Raw genomic sequence first — 21,178 nt, forward strand, 5'->3', positions numbered from 1 at the left:
CAGGCAGCGAGGCGACAAAAACCCAGTCTTCGAAGGCAACGATACCGCCGTAAGTCCAAACGAAAGTCTGGCCCAGCTAGCTCAAAGCCACAAGCCACAACGATTTCCCACGACCACAACCTAGAAATATCCCACCTGGGGACATCCCATCGTCGATTCACGCAAACCAGGAGCCTCCCAGTTTCGCCCCCGAGAGCCAAGCTTTGTCGTAGTTGAGACGGGAGCGCCCACTAGGCCTCGCGCTTGCCCGCCGACGACCCGCTGGGGCTCCCCTTCATCCCTGCAGGTCGGGTGCGTGCTCGGTTGTTCGGCCCCCTGCCCATCAAAGCGCAGCAAACCCACGACCCGTTCGACCAACCGGGTCCGAGCCAAAACGGGCCCTGCTAGAAACGCGTGGCTTTGGCTGGTCCTCTTTCTGATGGCGCTTTGGTGGGCTTGAAACATCTGTCATCCTGGTTGGTGGTCTGTATTTAGTGCCTTGGGTGCTTGGGTGAGCTCAGAGGTACGTGAGCGGTGACGTTGACAACATGCTTAGCTCTGGGGCTGGTCCTTTGTCTCTCCCACCAACGGGTAAGACAAGTTTGCACACAGAATTCCTATTAAGCTATGGCCATGGGCAATGGGAAAATGGAGGTAGAGCTGGTTTCCCGTTCTGTTCGTCCCATCGTTGGAAAATTTCGGCAATGGTTGTTATTCCTGGATTTTATATGCCAATCGTCAACTTCGAGATGAGCCACATCGAATGACTGTGAGGTGTGGGTATCAACTTCAGTCAGCGCCAATAGTTGATGATGAACGAATGCGCCACGCCAGCTTGCGACAACAATTTGACCTGACGCAACCGTATGGAAAGAGGGAAATAATACAGTCCGCCTGCCGTGGGACTTGAGAAGGCAGCGACGCGCTGTTGTGCACCGGGAAACGGGAAGCATCAAGAATTGGGTCGTGATTTCCCAATCACCGCACAAACAATACGAAGCAAACATTCAGGAAGCAACAACCCGTTGGGCGATTACTTTGTGACACCGGCCACGACCCAGAAAGCTCCCTTCCTGGATCCTTCGGTGGCAAACAAAGAAGGTTCGCAAACAGAACTGGGTGGTCGCTTATTCGCCGAGTTTCTTACAACCTCAGGCCCGTGATATCACCACGACATCCATCATCACCACCACCACGACCTACATCTCAACTTTTACCAGACCACCACTTTTATTGATCGCAGTTCATACCTAACGCCATCATGATATCCATAGCAGCCCCGAGGCTGCTATCCACCAGATCCCGACAGCACTTCGCGTTCTTATACGTCGCATTCGCCGTTTGCCTCATGTTTGTCTTTCTGCAAACGGACCTCGGTAACACCGTTATCACCAGCGTCGCTGATAGGAGAACGAAAGGAAAGACGAACATACCGAAAACGCCGACATACAAGCCATTGCCGACATGGACGCCTCCACCCGTCAAAGACCCCTTCCCGATGCTCATGTCGTCGCAGCCGCCTCCGGTGCCCTCCTGGAACCAGCCGAAGGAACCGAACGTGTACCAGAAGTACAACCTCCCGATCGCTCCTCCATTGCTCATCGGCTTCACGCGCAGCTGGCCAATGCTGCTGCAGACCGTCGTCGGATACGTCACGGCGGGCTGGCCTGCGGACCAAATATACGTGGTGGAAAACACAGGCGTCCATGATTCCAACGCGTTGAACAGGTTGTCGCTTCAGAACCCGCTATACCTCAACCACACACAGTTGCACATGCTCGGCGTCAATGTCATTAGCACGCCGGTGCTGCTCAACTTTGCCCAGCTCCAGAACTACTTTGTTTCTGTTAGCAAGGAGAGGAAATGGCCGTACTACTTCTGGAGTCACATGGACTCGCTCGTGTTGTCTCTCGAGGAGGGCGAGGAGGGACTCTCAGGGCCCGTCAACACTCCCGAGTACCAAACCATCTACGGTCTTGCGGTGAAGGAGGTGAACCACACCCTCCATACTGACAAGAAATGGGGCGCGAGGTTCTTTGCTTATGATCATCTTGCTCTGGTAAACCCAGTAGCCTACGAAGACGTCGGCGGCTGGGACACCTTTATTCCGTACTACATGACGGACTGCGACATGCACTGGCGACTTGAGGAAGCGGGTTGGAGTATGCTCAGCGCCAAGGCAGGGGTCATCCAAGATGTGGCGTCGGTGCTCGAAGATCTCCGTATGCTTTACCGGGAGACCGAAGTACCAGATGGATTCAGCTTCACCGACCCCAACCCACCAGTACCAAAGGCAGCCGATGACCATTTGAAGAAAAAGACAGCAAGGGGACTGGAGGACAGTTTGGCTAAGCTGCCGCCAAACTCGGGTGACGGTGCCGTAATCGATGGCGCAGACGTCACCACAACAGTTCGCGACCCGATTCCATCTTTCAAGCGGCTCTTCCGTATCGGCCAGGATATGTTCAACCACAAACACGCCGAGCGAGAAAGGAACACATGGCAAGTGGGCCAGCGAGGCGGGGACCCGAGCGAGCCCTACTATTACGACGCATATGGCTTTCAGACAGGCATTGACGTGATGACGGAAGCTGGGCGCGAGGTCTTCAGGAGGAAATGGGGTCACCGGGGTTGCGACTTCGCTGCTGCTGGCTTACACCCTAGCGATGCTTGGAAGGTTGAGAAGGACTGGGAGTAGTACAAATGGCCTTTGGGATACTAAGCGAACTTGGTGTTGAGGCGTTTTGGCTAGAGGGTTTAGTTTCAATACACGACAACAATAATGTCTAGAAAGGACATCATCAGATAGCTTCCTAAAACACATCCAACTTTACAACTTCCATAAAATGTGAACTTACGCGTGACGCACCGCAGATTCCCTTCAGTGAAGATTGAGAGACTCTGCCGAGGTTTCATAGTCGAAACTTTCCAGAATGCCTGTTTTAAAGGACATCGACGTCGTCGCTAATGAGTATGGTCGAAGTTGATTTGTTTAGCCGGGTTTGTGAGCATCTTAAGCCCAGGTTCCAGAATAATGTGATTACAGTTAACAGCAATGATGCTCATGATGTTCTTCGTACGTTAGAAGAAATCAACGTTTTTCAGTCCAACAACGTCTTGTTCAAGTTGACAACCTAGATAGCCATCACATCAGTTAGCAATGAGGCGCCTGTACTCATAAGAAGCTTCTCGTCTGCGCGCCGCCGTTGCCCACCGTCCAGATTTCCTTCTTTTTCCTTCTAGAGATTGTCATGGAAATTTCAGGCACTGTCGAAAGTTCAACCACTAGCCACGTAATAAAAACACATTAGAATCAGCTCTTCATGTCGTTTGGTTGGAAATCTAATTCTTTCCAGATCGGTGTTCATTGAGACAGTGGACATGACTAAGTAAAAGCGGGGCCCATAGGCAGCCACACGCTAAACCGACCTCAGCAAGCTCACTGGGAAGTGATTTCAGGAACGAACAACTCAAAAGCAAATTTGTCGATAAATCATTTCTTAATGTGGCGATCATTAATATTGTCACTATCTTATCAGAATATCATCGCGTCAACGCACGATGGGAGAGCTGAGACTTGACAAGCTTCCGGTGGAGATTCTCCGACAGATCTGCAGCAAAATCCCTGACATTGAAGACGATGGAGACTATGAGATCGGAGCCGAACCAAGCCTCCTCGCGCTGTCTCACTTGTGTAGGCGACTTCGAAGCGTGGCCGTCGCTGAATTGTTCAAGTTTATCAACCCTCAGCACATGTACGGGGGACCGCGCCTAACGGCATTCATCCCACTACTCCTCAGCTTCATGGCCAACCCGGTGATGGCGGCCGAGGTGAAGGACATTTCAACCTATCCGGCACTCGACCTGTACCGTGGAACACGCGACAACCACATGGATCTCGTGTCGGCTGCAGAGGTTTTGGGCGTGCCGGTACCTAGGGTCCTAACTTGGAAGGGAGCGTCTGTCTGCCGTGTGGAGACTTCGGAAATGCAGGAGGAAACGAAAGGAAAAGCCGCCCAGTTTCTGACGGAGATGATCATGGCCCATACGCCCAACGTCCGCACCGTCTACTATCAAAGGCGAAACAATGCCACGTTCTTCAAAACACTCTCATCGGTAGCCAAGGCCACCGGAAAAGCGCGCCTGCTGGAGAAGCTTCATGACTTCAACATCGACAACCTTGGAGCTGCTGAGAACATCCAGCCGCTATCAGAGTGGGCTCCAAACCTCGACTCTCTATGGCTCGAGACCGTTCACGGCCCGGTCTCTGGGCTCAGGTTTGACACCGTCAGGGTACTCCTGCTCACGATGGCAAACCTTACTGGTCCAGAGATGAAGGAGTTGATCCGCGGATTTCCGAACGTGAAGAAATTCTGGTTCAGCTGGACGGATGACCTGCACACTGGCGACCAGGAGAATGCGTGGGCACATCGACAAACTGCTGGGGGCTCGCGTGGATGCACACCGCGAGAGATGGTGGAAGCACTCGAACCACTGCAACATCAATTGACAGAGTTAACACTGCACTCGAACGCGGCGCTTCTTCAAGTACCCAAGGCAAGAAGAGACCAGCTCCTCGACGTGATCACGTCGTTCAAGAACTTCGAAGTACTCGAACGTCTCGATATTGACGGGGTGAGTTTGTATGATCCATGGCATCATCTATACGATGGAGAGACCGCAGACACCGTGCGACGATTTGCGAGAATGCTTCCAGAGAGATTGGAGACGTTGGATCTCATGGACTTGAGGCGAGGTCCGGTGGATGATGACCTGCTAGCGTTTGCGTCGCATGTCGGCCAGTGCTGTCCCAGATTACGGAAGATACGATACCGGCGGATGCTTAGTACGACAGACAGGAGCGAAGTTCCTCCAGAAGAGCTTGAAGAGCTGAAAGAGTTATTTGGAAAGAGTGGAGTTGAGTTTGAAGCAGATGAGAGCGGCTACTACAAGGTGGAGTCTTGGAGAAGATAGCTATGGGAGCTGGAGAATTCAACAACGTCTAACCCTAAAGTCCATCGTCATCATGTTAGGGGTGATATCTCGGTCGGCCATCATCGTACTGGTCAAGGTCTCCAACCTCGTTTTCGTTTGGTCGATTGCTTGGCGACTGGGGTATCACCAGTCACGACCTTGAGTGTGGTCCCGCCGCGCTTTTTAGGGCCTTGGCAATTCCTCACCACCTTGGTTTGAGAGATAATACTTTGTGATCCCGCCATCTCCGGAGAAATATCGTTCCTTGCTTCTTTGAATGGATCAAGCCGATGATACCCACAACTTTGGGCCTCACACCAGCCGAATCAGAGAGAGAAGGCTGTTTCCAAAGGCTCTTCTCAATCTCAACGAGTTTCCCTGGGCCCAGAACTCGATAGACCTTTCAGAATAAGCTGCAGCGGTCGTGTTCACAACGTTGACCCAACCGGGATTTGGTCGCCGTCTGAGGTCGCATCGAGCGCGTGGCACCATACCAAAGCAGGCTCTTGCAGATCGGCTCATTCCATTAGTCCATCAATCACCCAATCGCCGCCACTAAGTAACCTTTTAAGCTTAAACTTTAAGGGCAGGTGGAAGGATTTTGAAGAGTTGCGTGCGAGTTGCGTGCCCGGCCAAGCTGCTTCGATCAGTGAGCAGGTTTCCCCCGTAATCATCGTGGGAGCCCGAGTCTTGGCTGTTCAAAGGTATGCTTGCCCGATTATCTTGACCTGTTCCTTTCGGGAAGGTCTGAAAAAATATTTACAGTCCAAGAGGCCAATATCCCTAAAGTCCCTGCTCATTGCTAAGCGAGCTCATGAACCGACAGCTGACGAATGTTCCTCACCTTGCCGAGCTGCCCGATTAGCTGCCCCGGATCGCTCTTCCCTCCGCATCGTGGTGGGTTTCTACTCGGCAGTGGCTGGCCAGCCCCTGGCAGTCGGCTCATGCCTTTTGAATGGGTCGCACCTGTCATTGATGTTGAAGCATCCCCGTTCGTCACTCCTACCTCAACAACAAGCAGCAGCTGCCATCCATGGGGACTCATTCCCCATAGGAAAGTGAGGGGTTCTATGACACCACCAAACACAACTTCCTTATCAATCAACGGGATAATGCAGCCTCAGATCACACCTACCGTTTTCTGCAAAGGTCGATCAGTGACACCATATGAAGTCGTACTACCTTATGAAGCCTTACCGCGGAAGACACAAGAATGGAGGCGCCTTCTTATTTCCATAAGAAGGGCGGATGATCGCCTGGAAGGATGTCTTTCTGACCTTTAGCACTTCAGCCTCCGACCTCCGACCTCCATCAGAGTGTGCCACTCACAATGAAGTTCCTCGCTGGCCTCTCCGTCGTGCTGCCGCTGGCCTCCGCCGCGGCCGTCACTCCTCTCGAGAAGAAGATTACCTACGATGGATTCAAGGCTTTCCGCATCGCCACCCACAACGATGCGGCTTCCATCAAGTCCAAGATAGCCAACATCGCTGCCATCCCCTTCAACCTCGATAACAGCGAGCACTTGGATGTGGCCATCCCTGCTGGCGACATCTCCAAGTTCGAGAAGCTCGGACTGGAGACCACCGTGCTGCATGAGGATCTGGGTGCCGACATCGCCGAGGAAGGCACCTTTGCTCCCTACGAGAGTACGTTTGCATTATGGCGATTGAACAAGCGCGTGAATACTGACTCCACCAGGCAACGGAGATGCCACCATTCAGGCTCTTCCGGACCTGTCGTGGTTCAACTCGTACCACGCCTTCGCCGACCACCAGCAGTTCATCCGTGACCTGCAGTCCAACTTCCCCTCCAACTCTGAGTTGGTGAACGCCGGCAGCTCGTACGGTGGACGCTCACTACTGGGCATTCACCTTTGGGGTAGCGGCGGCAAGGGATCTAAGCCCGCGATCTACTGGCACGGCACCGTCCACGCTCGCGAGTGGATCACCTCCATGGTAATAGTTCTCGCTCATGGATGGGTCAAGGACTGCTAATCAACGCATGATAGGTTGTTGAGTACCTCACGTACCAACTCATCGATGGATACCAGAAGAATGACGCTACCGTCAAGGCTATCCTTGACAAGTACGATTTCTACATTCTCCCCATCGTGAACCCTGATGTAAGAAAATCATTTCAAGTACGCAAGACGTGAAACTGACTCTCTAAGGGCTTTGCCTACACCCAAACCAACGACCGCCTGTGGCGCAAGAACCGTCAACCCCGATCTGGAAGCACTTGCATTGGCACAGATATCAACAGGTAGGCATATGACTATCCTCCAACAAACAAGTCACTAACCTCCCCAGAAACTGGCCTTTCAACTGGCAACTCCCTGGTGGCGCCTCCACCAACCCTTGCTCCGAGACCTACAAGGGTGTGGCTGCTGGCGATACTTCTGAGATGGTTGCTCTGAAGGCTTACACCGACCGCCTCGCCTCCGGCAACGGTATCAAGCTCTTCATCGACTGGCACAGCTATGGACAGTACATTTTGCTTCCTTACGGCTACGACTGCTCTGCTCGTGCCAGCAACCACGCGCGCCAGATGACTCTCGCCGGCAACACCGCTACGACTATCGCTCAGTCTTACGGCACCCGCTTCACCTACGGACCCAGCTGCTCCACTCTCTATGCAACTACTGGCAGTGCTCCTGACTACCTCACGGGTGCTGCTGGCGCGGAGGTGGCCTGGACCATCGAGCTCAGGCCGTCTGGCTCAGCTGGTGGTGGTTTCGTTCTGCCCGCCGCGCAGATTCTGCCCAGCGCTATTGAGCAGTGGAATGGCATGAAATACCTGCTTGCGAACGTCTAGAATAAAGATAGGCTCTTCAATTATGCACCTGGTGCTTACTTATTATCTCTCATGATTCATGAATTATGGCATGAGTCCAGTGTCTGCCGTCGGCCAGTCTGGGGAGTTCTAGGCCACGCCTGGTAAATTCCACGAATTGTTTGCGTGATCTCCACGGTATCTACGCTTTGCCGATCAAATGCCTGATTGCGGTTTTGAAACTCAACTTCCACTATTGTTCCAGTGTCAGTGTGATGTAAGGTAAGGTATGCTGATGGCGTTGATGTGGCTTAGCTGAAGACCTGCAATCATCATTCGAGGATGATCCGGTCCGGTCGAAGACAACGCCTTGTCTTGAATGTCAAGCCGCACGCAAGAAGTGGGATGATTCAGATCTGTTTCACTCCCAACAGCCACAGCCCGGTGCGAACCGTACCGCAATTGCCGATAACGGCTTCGGCACTTGAACGCAATTCCACGTGCTGATAGCCGACCAGCGGCCTAGAAAGTGGAAATCGCAGCTGAAGTATTTGCCACATTCTAAGACGAAGTAGTCTTAGGACCACGAAGAATCATGGTGTGTTCACTTACTCTGCGATCTTCGCATAGCCTGCTTTCTTGTTCAAGGGCCAGTTACTTCGAAGACGACGGCGGAGTCGGGATAACGGGGACTTAACATACAGTTCATTGGTATGTAGGTTTTCCTCCGACTGCTTGTATTTCACCAGCGCTTTGCATATTGATTCCGTTCGTGAAAAATGATTTAGAGTTTAGAAACCTCTTGCTAGTCTCTTTTATGAGCTGTGAAACATTCTCAATCTACATGCCAAGAACGGCACTAAAAATCTTCAAAATATTCCGAAAACATTCCTAGTCATCAGGTCATCTCACGAAAAGCCACTCAAATGCACAGGCCTCCGGAAAGCTAATCTTTGTGTGGTTCCGTGGCGAGTTATCGAAGCTGAACTAAGTAGCACATTCAGCCGCCAAGTGATATTGAAGCTCAAAAGCCTCCCGTTCAAGGGGGCTTATCTAGGATTTGCATAAATTCGCGTGACACACCGGATCAGAGTCATTTCTTCACCCTTCTGCGAAAGTTGCATGCGAGAACCCATATCGTCCTTCAGTTAACTCTTTGGACAAAACGGCGTTACCCGAAAGCTAACAGTTGTTAATCTACTTCAAGAAAAGTTCCGACATAAGCTTCTAACGACATGACAGCGGCCAGCATGAGTGTTGAGAGTCACGAAAAGCTTCTGGTCCCGTCAGGTACCTGCGCCGAACAAGATTCCAACGCCGACATATCAGTCACGCCGACCATCACCCCGCAGGCCCACTCACTAGCATACCGTGATCCCAAACGGCCATCGACGGTTGTCATGCTTCTAAGCGACTGGTGGTACATGGAGTTGCTGTGTATGGTCCTATCTTTTGCAATGTTCGGCTTCTATTGCTGGTTTCTACACCACATGGACGGCAAGAAGGATGCTGCCGCCTATTTTTTCATAATCAAGATATACAGCAATGTGGGAGCCGCAATTGCGCAGATGGCGGTGGTCCTCAAACTTCTCATGTTTGTACCAGTTTCATCGGCACTGGGTCAGCTCAGCTGGTACCGCTTCTTGAATACAACTTCGAAGCCCGTGGCAGATTTGCAAGCATACGATGCGGCGTCTCGGGGGCTTTCAGGATCAGTACGGTTCCTCCTATCCAAAAACCTGTTGTGAGTTTTAAATCACCCAGATGACATTCGAAGGCTATCTCACTGACGTTGATTTCCAAAGCAAATCTCCTCACGCCACATTAGGCGCTGTGTTAACTATCGCGTCAATCTACCTGGCTTCCTCGATGCAGAACGCAGTTCATTCTTTTTCAACTTCCCTGCGAGATCCTCAAGATGGCCAAAACGCATCTATGCCTTTCGCTAATCTCTTTGATCGCCACCCGCGAACTATTACCACAATCGTGGACGAAAGCAACGACGAGATCGACACCGGAATGGGTGCAGCCCTGTACTCAGCTTGGTTATACAACACCAATCCACAGAAAGCTAATGTGCCGGTTTCCTTCCTATCCACAACCTGCGAAGTCAACGAGCCGGACCGGGAATTTTACAAGTGGGAAGGGTACACAACACTCGCCGCCAAAAGTATGTGCAGAGTTGCGCCAGCGACCAAGGAGCCCATCGGATTAGGCCATTCTTACCAAGCAAACATCAACAGCTCTGTTCGCGCTGTTGGCAACCACAACGCTTCCTCCTTCATTCCCGCCCGACTGAAATTTGAAGCAAGCTTAAAAATCCCCAAAACTAGCAGCTTCGCAAGCTCTTTCTCAGACCAGTCGGCAGTGATCATCTACCTCGCAGCAATTGCCGACAGTGGACTCCCTAATATTGTAGCAACAGAGTGCGTCTTGAATTGGCAGGTGCAACACGTTCAAAACGTCGCATTATCCTCGTACACGGCATCAACATACAATCCATTGGAACGAAGCGACTCAGACTGGATCTACAAACCCAAAATAAGTCACCCAAGGATCGAAGATGAGACCATATTTGAAGGACCGTGCAACCCGAAGTCCGGGGGCTCGAATTGTGAATACAAGGTCAAACGAGCTGCTACACTGCAGGTTCAGAATTATCTCAAGGATTTCTTATCAGGCTACGTCTTGCCGGAGTCGCAGAACAACACGAGGTTCACAGCCACTGGTAAAGCCATGGAAGTCTTTGCACAGCCGTGGATTGACAGCAAGGATGCGGGTACGCAAACGTCTCTGAACGACACTTTGGCCGAGTATATGTCCAACTTGGCGGAAGGCATCACCGGCTACATGCTGTCCACAGCCACAAATTCGACAACTGGACAAATCTTATCATTCGGATTGTGCGAGATAGCATGGTACCACATTGCTTACCCACTTACCATGGTGGTTCTCTCTGCGTATCTGCTTCTTTTCACAATGTGGTGGACGCGACGAATGCCAGTCTGGAAGACTTCACTTCTACCTTTTCTCTATCACGGGCTCCAACACCCCCCTTACGAGCAGGGATACGACCTCTCTAGTCTAGGGTCGATGAGAGAGATGAGTAACTATCAGACGGTCGCACTGCGCGATGAAGACGACGGCCTTGGCTTGAGGCTAAGGAACCCTCAAGCAGATATTGCCAGCTGAGTTTAGAAATGCAAATTCTGGTCAGTAAACCTCAGAAGAGCCGATGGCGGGCTGAAACACTTGGTTATATGTATTGGGTCAGGTGCAAATATCTGCATTTTGCAGCTGTATACGCTGCGTTAGACTACCTCTATTAGACGTACGCTGTATTAATCTTACATAATTTCTTCATTGTTACCAGAGTTGATCGTAATACTTCAAGCCGTCCACTTCCTGATGCGATTACCGTACCAGAGCAACTCTTGTTGAGACGTCCGGTGCGTTAGAAGCCTAGGAAGTCATGCCGCTTCTAAGACGATATTAGCATACAATGGTGATTTCCACCGACAACTTTCGTGACTCCTTAAACAAGTTCTAGATGGTAAGTAACTTCGGCTCAACCTCGCCAGGGTCTGCTTCTTTCGTAGACCTCGTGGAGGTCGAACACTGGCAACGTGGTTTCACTTGTTAATCAAGATCCCACCTGTTGACAGCCTTCATAGACTCATGGCGTCGACGTGGCTTAGCTGAAACCCTGCGATCGGCTACGTAGTGACGCTAAGACGTGGGCCAGAAAAGCCCACGTCTTAGCCTCCGGCTACATCTTTTGGTACGAGAGCGTCGAGAGACATGAAGTCGCTTAGCCGCGCTAACTACCTAGATACCGGGCCGCGCCGCAATCGCCGATAGCGGCTTCGTAGCTCATTGACCACGTCCTGTGGGGGCGACTGGCCGCCAGGAATGTTGAAATCCCAGCTCAGGCCAAGGCCAAGCATTGAGACACCGGTTGGAGGACTCCCGGACTCCATCAGTTTACGTTGAAAACCCAAAATGGCATGTCTTACTCTCCAAGACTGACTGTTTGGGTGTGTCAAAGACGAATGCAACACTGGATCCCTCCGCGCCATCTCTAGGCATAGATGCTCTAGGGAGCAGCCCAGACGCTTTGCAGTGAAACATCGATGTTGATTTATTCCTCGATGGTTTCTCCAAAGACACACGCCATTTGGCCGACGGAATGGAATTCTTAGTCTTTAGGTCAGTCATTGTCTTCCTGCCGCGACGCCAGAGTTATGTCCGTCTTACAATATCTTTCCTACTCGTGTCTGGATATCCTTCGCAACCTCCGTTCACGGCTTCAGCACGGACAATTTCGTTGCCTCGAGCGGGTTATTTAGCCACTCCAAAGGCGATCAGTATTACTTCGCTTCGTCACATTTCAGACCAGCCGGAAAATCCACCAAATCTTCACTCCCATTCGCGCCTCTGGGCCACCACTGCTCACAACAATCTCAAAAATCCATATATGGCAATATGGCGTCAGAAAAACATAGAGACTATACTATTTCTACTATACTCTCTAAGGACTGGGAAACTGGCCCTCGCAGCGGCTCACAGCCAGCGGGACTACAGTCTCCCTCTCTACCAGAGACCAGCGCTGCCATCTGCCATGCTATCGAGCCACCTTCGACGGGAACCAAATTACTTGCTGGATGGTGGTATATGGAAATAGCCTGCATGACCATGTCTTTCGCAGTATTCGGGCTATACTGCTGGTTCCTCAATAGTTGGGACGGATATCGGGTGTCCGACTGGAACGAGAGAGTGCCGCATGTTTTCTCCAGCTTTTACATCAAGAATCTTGGATCCGCGGCATCTTCTATCATCACAATTTTGAAAATTCTTTCTTTCATCCCAATCACCGCCGCAATGGGCCAGCTTAAGTGGCACTACTTTCTACGCCAGTATTCGCGACCAGTAGCCGAGTTGGAAACATTCGACGCAGCGTCCCGTGGCGTATCTGGGTCAATAAAGCTTCTTGTTTCGGGCAAAAGATTGTAAGAGAACTATTTTTCTCCAAAGATTATGCTCTCGCTAACGTTGCAAAAGCCACTCTATCCACATAACGCTGGGTTGCTTGCTCACTCTAGCCACTATGTATCTCGGATCCTCGACTCAAAATACCATCACGTCTCCCTCCAGGGTATATTGGCCACTAAAACACACAATCAACGAAACGACGGTAGCGTTACTACCAGTAATTGAGGTGTTCAATGTCACAGCCCGACGTGATATTATTGGTGTCGACACTCAGAACTACAGCGAAGATCCGGGAATGCAGGCAGCGTTATTCACTGCTTGGTCATTCTACGAAAACCCACTGTTTGAGAACCAAGAAATCGATCAGGTCTCAGCCAACTGCTCGTCTACGTTTTGTCGATGGCATAATACAACTACGCTCAGCATGGCTGTGAAATGCCGTAACGCCGCAGCGACCTTCGGCAAAGATGGACATGGATACTCGGAAGAGGCAGACATAACCTCAAGCATTGACGTGATCACCAACGGATCATCTACTCGTCGACAAGCTATAATTAACCTCAGGGCAAGCCCTAACATACCGGAAAACAGCGGCTTCAATATGACCGACAGACAAAGGGCCGTGATAATTCATCTCGCGGCAATCGCTGAACATGATGAGCAGAGTTTTGATGCAGCGGAGTGTCTCATGTTCTGGACAGCCGCGCACGTATCCGAGACCGTCTATCACAATAAATCAGGCTCGACCCTGACGCAGACCGTCGCATCCATCCAGAGCCTTCCTGAGAACCGGACCTCTACAGAAGACAAAAGCATCGTGTTCAAGGCTCCCTGCAGTGGCAAAAGAAACACCGAAACATGTAGTTTCAAGATTACCAACGATGCAAATCTGGCCGTTAGGAAGCTTCTGACGGACTTCATGACCGGGTATGTGTACCGAGATCCGCATCAGAACGGTACACTCTTTATACCCAGCAGCACAGTCATGGATTTGTTTGCCTGGTCATGGAGAACCACTCTTGTGAAAGTCTCGATGTTTCCAAACCCCTTGGCCACAACCTTGGAGGTTTATATGTTGAATACGATTTATAGTCTCTCCGGATACATCCGCACCAAGCAAGCGACGCAGCTGGAAGGACAGAATGGGTCATTTGAGCCAATATTTCACATCGAGTGGAAGTACACCATTTATCCAGGGGCTATGTTGATACTGACACTCTATCTATTTGCCTTCACAGTATGGGCTACCCGCAGCATGCCGGTATGGAAGTCATCCCTTCTTCCATACTTGTACCACGGTTTTGATCGCCCAGCTTTGGACTCGAGATATGATCTTTCAAGCTTGCCGTGGATGGAGGAATTTAGCAAAGAGAAAAAAGTAGTCTTGCGGGACGCTGACGATGGTCTTGGCCTTAAGCTAAGAGATATGGATAGAGGCACTTCTGATGAAGGTTTCTAGCACCCGTGTTGAAAGATGCAGTGATAGTATAATAGAAGGCCTTTGCGATCCAGGATTGTGATATCTGGTACGGTGCTGGGTTCGTGTGTATATGTCTCCCATGGCCCACCTGTAATGGCACGGAGGCTGCTCAAGACACTGAACACTTCCATGGCGGATATGGAAGGCGAATTACCTGGGAACTGAAGGGACGCGCGAAGGTATGATAAACCTATGCAGATTTTATACATGATTACAATCATGAGTCAACTGTAAGTCTTCAGTACACAGCATATCACATCTAACAGCACTCTTTCCCAAGCAGAGACATTAAGCTTACATGACGGGATCGCGGTCTAGCTTTAGAATAGTCTCAAATAGTCCATTGTTAGACTTTCACACCCCACATGAGTAGACTTCGAGGCTCATACGGAAACAAACAAGGATTTCAGGCTGGGGAGCTCACGTTATTTCGAAGGAATTAGCATAAATTGACGTTCCCCATAAAGGACACCTTATAATTAAATTTATCCAGTTTCTCTACTCTCTTCTCTACTCATCCGGTCATCGCAAATATTCTGATACATGGAATGACATCTAGGCTTCATTGTTATGAAAGAAGAAGAAGGTTTGTGGCTGGAATGCATCAGATTATGGATTTGCGCTCCTAAGTTGGCACGACGATGGCGCGTGCAAAGAGAAGTCCAGAGACTTGAAGTGTGATTAAATGATGCTTGTCTAAGAGTTTCTCAGCTTAAGACCTAACCCGTCCCCATCGTCGCGCAGGACTACTTGCTTATGCTTGCTTGCTTCCTCCATCCATGCCAGGTTCCGGCAATAATAGCCTGGCTCGGTGGCCGGAAGCTCGAAGCCGTGATACAAGAATGGAAGCAAGGAAGTCTTCCAAGTAGGTCCACCTTTCGTCCGCCACATGGAATAGAAGAGGAGGTAAATAGTCAGGCCTAGCAAACACCCTGGATAAGCTACGTAGCCTTTGTTGATCTTGAAAATTTGGTCCTCCTGCTCGACTTGCCCAGACACTGTGTCATTGGATAAGGCTCTTACAGCAGCACCAATTCCGAAGGCAATCTGGCGAGCATAGATACCCATTGTCGTATTTAAGGCGGTCTGCGCACCTGGGTCTTTGAAGCTTAGTTGCCATGATGACCGAAAGATATTGAAGATTGTGTTGTCTGACCGAAATATGGTGTGTGTCTTTGAATTTTCTCGGTACGTGAACCCTCGGAGGGCATTTGCTAGGAAATTTCGCAGTCCCTCGTGTGCATGGTTCGTGACAGTATACGAGCATTTCATACCGCCTGGGTCTTCCTCGCTAGTAATGTTGTGTCCGGTGTTGCAAGGAGCATGAATGATGATATCCTTGTCCCGATTCATAGCTGGATTAGGCGTTACGTTGTGATAGTCTGTGTTGCTACCCTGGTCAAACGACAGGCTGGTCACGTTATAGGTGTTGAAACCCCATGTAGCCACCTCCCAGCTGAATACACATTCGGCCGCCTCAAACTCACCATCGCCACGCTCAGCAATGGCAGCTAAGTCGAGGATGAGTCCAGGGCTGTTTGAGTATGTAGATGTGAAAACACTGCTGTTGGGGATGGTCAAACTCGGTTTCAGACGGATTTGAGCATGCGCAAAAGCTCCGTTGAAACTTGGTACTGAGACGCGATTGGTGATATTGGCCTGACTGGAAAACGCGAAACCTTCGGCGTTGATAACAGCTGACGCATTAGCACATTGGTAATCGACAGCGATCGTAGTAACATCTTTCCATTGGCATCTCTTCGTTGAGCAATCAGCCGGTATAGTAGTGACTTGGTGGTCTATGGCCTTCGGCTTCAAGACGCGTGACCAAGCAGAAAGAAGGGCCGCACGAGTGCGTGGGTCTGCGTCTGAGGCTTGCTGATTCGTTCCGTTTATGCCGTTCCGATCTATGTCGTGCGTCTCTGAGATGTTGTAGAGTTTGCAGAATGGAATTCTTGCGTTCAAAACACCGGGAATTTCCTTTTCCCAGTAAGTTCCGGCGTGTTGCGTGATAGCGCTCTGCCCCAAAGTCTGCAACCCTTGAGTTCCGAGGATCAGAACACAGCCAAGGGAGATGTGTATAGAGTGGCTGGTGTGGCGTCAGCAATGACATGGCGTTTTTGAACTGCACACCCTAGAAATACAATAATAAGAATAACGTACAAGATGTTTTTAGAGAAGAGTAGTCTGGCAGACCCAAAAGTGCCTCGAGATGCTGCGTCAAAAGCCTGTAGATCTGCAACTGGTCTGGGCCACGGTCGTCCGAAGTGATGCCATTTCAACTGGCCCATCGATGCTGCAATGGGATAGCTCAGAAAGACCCTGAATGCAGTCATAACGATTGCAGCAGCGGCTGGAAGGTTCTTGAGCGGGGATAGCCGAGCCTGTGGGCCTTGCCACTTGCTTACAGGCTTGTCGTCGTAATGTTCAAGAAGCCACCAGTATGTTGCAAAGAAGCCAACACAAATGACGGTGGATGCCAGCTCCAGACTCCACCACGCACTGACAAGCTTGTACCCTGTGGAGGGCTGCCTGGTGGTATGGTGATATTCCTCAGTCGGAAATTGAGGATGAACACGTATCACGCTGGCCTTCTTATCGCTTCCGTATGCAGACTCGTGCAGAACAGTTCATGCCGCAGAGCCGCGGTGCTCATGTGAGGTCGCGTGCATAATGATGTGTGACATATTGCTCGCTAATAGAATGAATTGAAGATGGAGGCCAGCTCTCGTAAATCGCTGTTGCCAATGCAAGACTTGTCAACTACCAGAGTCTTGGAAGTGTTTGCCAAGGAATTTATAAGACGCAACTCGTTTTGCGGGCCTGCCAACGTTCTCGACGACATCCGGATTGATCGATTACATCTCTGAACTTGGAAACAGGTGGGAGTGTCACTTTGGAGTGGAACTGCACACGGCTCAAACACTTCACTGTTCCAAGCATGGCTTTTGATATCATCTGGCGACATTTTCGAAGGCGGGTTTTGTGGCTTGTTGAATAAGGCCAGGCCCAGCTTGCCTGACATGCATTTTCAGTGGTGAAGTGATGGGACTGTAGTGCTTGCGTCATGGATATTCCGAATATTCTAAGCCCATGCCCGAGAAACTCTTGGAGGGCAATGCGTTTTCAGAAGAATCCGTCTCAGCCTCAATTCCGACGCGAAACAAGATGAAATCTAGAATCTTCGCCACTTGCGGCCTGTGGGAGAAGCTCAAGGCTGGGATGGGCTTGGCTCCTACTGTATTCTGTACCTCGCCAGTTTAATTTATCAGTAGGAAGCATCTAGACAGGCTATTTAGTCGCCGTGGCGGTCGGCACATATTCTCTCGGTGCGGCCCGAATGTGATTGAGGCTTGAGACTCAGCTCTGTATTTCAAAGCTCGCGTGCCTCCACACGGAGTTGAAGTCCTAATTGGGTATGACGTCTGTATTTAAAGTTGAGACATCGGCCGAGGGATGATCGTAGGGTTGTGGTGGCGTCTAGTCTGGAATGTCAACTGAAAATCGATTTGGTCCGCTTTCCCTCACATGCGTCTTGCATTAGTTTGGTCCCAGTAACGGGGGCTTGGAAAGAGACACAGATAACCTTCACAAAAGGTAAGATCCTCACCCAAGCCGGACATTCAAACGGTCCAGCTGTTCCAAAGGCGGAATCAATTCCAAATGAAACGAACGCAAATGCCGATATGGTCATGCAGAATTCAGAACGAGTGGACCGGTGGAAATGAGACATTCCATCATCGCACTCACTTTACGTTTTTGGCCGTCTCCGTTATCATTACCGGAGTTCTTATTCCGCCATTGGTTCTATTTACATGCCATGTTTTGTGTAATGGAGAGAAACAAGCAGGTTCGCGCTTGAGGGCGTACGAAACATGTGGTATTTGAACCTGTCTAAGCGTGACGATTGATTAAGTTGTTAGAGCCATGTCTCTATTTGGCAGTCATGTGTCATGACTGACGATTTCACTCTGTGAGGCTTACCTTAACTCATGGTGACTCAGTGGGCACTCGGAAAATTCTCGGTAGCAGGTCGCGTTGGTGGTCAATCTAGCTGTCCGGGTTGACCAACTGATCGAAACCGCTCGGTTCGCTTGCCGTATATCCTATTGCCGTCCGTCTTCTCGGGGTGATATGCAGGGTTTGGGTGTCAGGAGACTAGCCAACCACCCAAAATCAGAGCGGGGTTTTACAATGCCGCCTTGGCAAGCGGTGATATATGCATGATACCGTGTTGAGATCCTCCGAATCCCCAGGAAGGCTCAAAGATGGCTCGATGAGGTGCATGCGGGGTTCCGGGGAAAACCAGGGTTTACAGAGTCTAGACACTTCACCCCACCCGAGGCCTTGGCTTGGGTTTATCCGTTCCTCAAAAGGTCTTTTTGTTGGTGCAAAATCCGTGGATACCGTCTCGGCGGTGGTTGGAGGTTTTTGCAGGCTACGTTATAAAGACTGCGGGGTGAGCCATCACAGACATGAATGTTTACGTGTTGGCAGAGCTAGACAACCCGAGGTAACCATGGAGAAGCATACTTCGGCTACAGAGCATCACATAGAGGCAACTACCTCTGCGGTAGAAGCTGAGAAGGGTGATCTCAACAACCGCCATGTGAAGCAAGTGAATGTGCAGTCGGTTGCGCTCGCTGATGCCATCGCCAAAGATAAGCCCGACTACAAGTCGGCAACGCAGATGACTTTGTACGCCATGATGGCACTTTGCGTTCTGAGTAAGTCGCAGAAAGTGTTCGGCGGATCTATCCGGTCTCTGAGCTAACGGGACAACTTCAGATGGCGTCATGAATGGCTACGATGGCTCAGTCATGAGCGCTATCAATGCGATGGACCCCTTCCAAGACCGCTTCAAGATTGGCTTGACTGGCGAGCTTAACGGTGCAGTATTTTCCATCTACACCGTTGGAAACATTGTGGGCAGTCTCGCGTGCGGCTACATCATGGACCGATGGGGCCGTCGAGCCTGCATGTTCTCTGGGGCCACGTCAATCATCCTCGGTTCCGTCCTTCAGGCGAGCAGTTATCAGCTCCCCCAGTTCTTCGTCGGCCGCTTCATTGTTGGTATTGGAACTCCAATGTGCGCAACTTCTGCGCCCGTCTTCCTCGTTGAGATTGCCTACCCAACTTGGCGCGGTCTCGCTGGTGGCTTGTACAACGTTCTTGGCTGGTATATCGGCGCGAATAGTAAGTACCTTGCGAATCTAGATCGTACGTCCCAATTTCGGGGAACATTTTCTGACATCTTGGACGTAGTTGCTGCATGGACATGCTACGGCACAAACTTCATCCCCAACGATTGGTCGTGGCGGATTCCATACATCGTACAGCTTACTCCAGCCACTATTGTTGTGTCCCTTGCCTGGTTCCTCCCCGAGAGTCCTCGATGGCTCTGGTCTCAAGGAAAGACTGAAAGAGCAAAGTCAATCTTGACCAAATATCACGGCAACAAGAACCCAAACTCGGCTCTCGTCAAGCTCGAAATCGACGAGATTCAAGAGTCTCTCGAGCGTGAACAGGAGATGAACAATCATAATTGGAACTACAAGATTCTCGTCAACAATCGTCCAAATCGATACCGCATGTGGCTTGTGATGCTTGTTGCGGTCTTTGCCCAATTCATCGGCGGGGCCGTCATCTCGTAAGTAGAGACTTCAGTATTTCCATGGGGAACGCACTAGCTAAACCGACTCTACCAGGTACTACCTTCCCGCCATGGTAAGAGGCATCGGTATTACAGACTCTCGCCGCCAACTGCTTCTCAACGGACTCAACACAGTCACTTCTTTCGTGGGAGGTCTCTGTGGATCCTTCTTTGTTGACAAAGTTGGTCGTCGTCCCCTCTTCTTATGGGGCACGTTTCTTACCGGCTTGGTCTACATCCCTATCAATGTGCTCGCGGCCAGGGCCGAGAACAGCGAAGAAGGCTCCCTCCCCACGTCGCAAGCATATTCTTTCATCGCAATGATTTTTCTCTACGGAATTTTCTGGTCATTTTGCTGGACGCCTCTGCAAGCCTTGTACCCATCCGAGATCCTCAACAATGAGATCCGCGCGAAGGGTATGGGTGTCAAGGGATTCATCTCGGGAGTTGCTAGTTTCATCAACACATATGGAACTTCCGTATCTTTAAAGCATATTGGCTGGAAAACCTACACTATTTTCCTTGTCCTTCACTTCGTCCATCTAGTACTGATGTACATGGCCTGTGTGGAGACGAAGGAGCGGACTCTGGAAGAGATCGAGGAGATATTCAACGATCCAAAGCCGGTCAAACGAAGTCTTCAAAAGACACGGGTGCTTGTCGACAGCGGAGGAGTGAAGGTGAAGGACGAAGTTTAAGGTTGATTGCAGCGGCCGGAATGCCTTAACAGAACTTCAATCATTTATAGAACATTCCACCTCAATCTGCTCACCAATTTCACTCGATATGAGTTCCCAGACATTATCAATGAAGACTTGCCGTATCAAGTATGATATTCTTTTCAGTTGTTGCAGAAAAATCATTCATGGTCTTGGGGTTATACAACACCTTCAAAATATCAGACGTAGCGCTCAAGATATATATTAATCATTAGGACCGGGGCAGGTGCACGCCGTTAGTCATCACAACTAGTAATTCAAGTTTACTTGGGCGCTTGCATCGTGCTCGATGACAGTGCATATTACAGGGCATAAGCCGCTAGGGTCTTGGAAGTAAGCGGCTTTTGAATTCCGCTTCTGATTTCCAACCGCCAAGATATGCAGTCAGAAATCAGTGGTCAGAACGCAGCGAAGGGGCCTCTAATCTACGAAATAGCACTGCCTCATGAGGTGATTGCACTGATCCTTCGCCAATCTAGTGAACCAACATTTCTAAGCTACTCTAACTGACACTCATGAGCAATAAGCGTTCCATAAGGTGCTTCAAATTCCGCCATCGTTGGAGTAAGTATAAAAGCCAACTGCGTCAGTTACAATATTCCCTCATGT

At 50.4% G+C, this 21,178-nt stretch overlaps 7 protein-coding genes across 7 annotated transcripts; 6 read left to right on the forward strand and 1 right to left on the reverse strand.

The window, feature by feature from the left end:
- Nucleotides 1-1,240: 1,240 nt before the first annotated feature.
- Nucleotides 1,241-2,677, forward strand: CGGC5_v007166 (uncharacterized protein; the record flags this gene model as incomplete). Its single annotated transcript, XM_032027739.1, has 1 exon — nucleotides 1,241-2,677. The coding sequence occupies one exon, from the start codon at nucleotides 1,241-1,243 to the stop codon at nucleotides 2,675-2,677; it is 1,437 nt and encodes a 478-aa protein (XP_031875913.1).
- Nucleotides 2,678-3,540: 863 nt separating this feature from the next.
- Nucleotides 3,541-4,953, forward strand: CGGC5_v007167 (uncharacterized protein; the record flags this gene model as incomplete). Its single annotated transcript, XM_032027740.1, has 1 exon — nucleotides 3,541-4,953. One exon carries the CDS (start codon nucleotides 3,541-3,543, stop codon nucleotides 4,951-4,953), a length of 1,413 nt encoding a protein of 470 aa, XP_031875911.1.
- A 1,330-nt stretch (nucleotides 4,954-6,283) lies between these two features.
- Nucleotides 6,284-7,767, forward strand: CGGC5_v007168 (Metallocarboxypeptidase A-like protein; the record flags this gene model as incomplete). The annotated part of the gene is made up of 5 exons (XM_032027741.1): nucleotides 6,284-6,599; nucleotides 6,652-6,908; nucleotides 6,962-7,075; nucleotides 7,124-7,215; nucleotides 7,263-7,767. 5 exons carry the CDS (start codon nucleotides 6,284-6,286, stop codon nucleotides 7,765-7,767), a joined length of 1,284 nt encoding a protein of 427 aa, XP_031875916.1.
- Nucleotides 7,768-8,960: 1,193 nt separating this feature from the next.
- CGGC5_v007169 (uncharacterized protein) lies at nucleotides 8,961-10,917 on the forward strand (the record flags this gene model as incomplete). Its single annotated transcript, XM_032027742.1, has 2 exons — nucleotides 8,961-9,469; nucleotides 9,531-10,917. 2 exons carry the CDS (start codon nucleotides 8,961-8,963, stop codon nucleotides 10,915-10,917), a joined length of 1,896 nt encoding a protein of 631 aa, XP_031875909.1.
- Nucleotides 10,918-12,606: 1,689 nt separating this feature from the next.
- CGGC5_v007170 (uncharacterized protein) lies at nucleotides 12,607-14,176 on the forward strand (the record flags this gene model as incomplete). The annotated part of the gene is made up of 2 exons (XM_066151812.1): nucleotides 12,607-12,734; nucleotides 12,787-14,176. The coding sequence occupies 2 exons, from the start codon at nucleotides 12,607-12,609 to the stop codon at nucleotides 14,174-14,176; spliced, it is 1,518 nt and encodes a 505-aa protein (XP_066008613.1).
- A 1,040-nt stretch (nucleotides 14,177-15,216) lies between these two features.
- On the reverse strand, nucleotides 15,217-16,488 carry CGGC5_v007171 (uncharacterized protein; the record flags this gene model as incomplete). Its single annotated transcript, XM_066151813.1, has 4 exons — nucleotides 15,217-15,244; nucleotides 15,292-15,297; nucleotides 15,354-16,286; nucleotides 16,361-16,488. 4 exons carry the CDS (start codon nucleotides 16,486-16,488, stop codon nucleotides 15,217-15,219), a joined length of 1,095 nt encoding a protein of 364 aa, XP_066008614.1.
- Nucleotides 16,489-18,716: 2,228 nt separating this feature from the next.
- On the forward strand, nucleotides 18,717-20,548 carry CGGC5_v007172 (Lactose permease; the record flags this gene model as incomplete). Its single annotated transcript, XM_032027745.1, has 4 exons — nucleotides 18,717-18,924; nucleotides 18,986-19,393; nucleotides 19,463-19,847; nucleotides 19,906-20,548. 4 exons carry the CDS (start codon nucleotides 18,717-18,719, stop codon nucleotides 20,546-20,548), a joined length of 1,644 nt encoding a protein of 547 aa, XP_031875908.1.
- Nucleotides 20,549-21,178: the final 630 nt, after the last annotated feature.

The sequence above is a fragment of the Colletotrichum fructicola genome, assembly GCF_000319635.2.
Source record: "Colletotrichum fructicola Nara gc5 chromosome Unknown KSG_Nara_v1_contig04, whole genome shotgun sequence".
In the NCBI taxonomy this organism is placed as follows: Eukaryota; Fungi; Ascomycota; class Sordariomycetes; order Glomerellales; family Glomerellaceae; genus Colletotrichum; species Colletotrichum fructicola.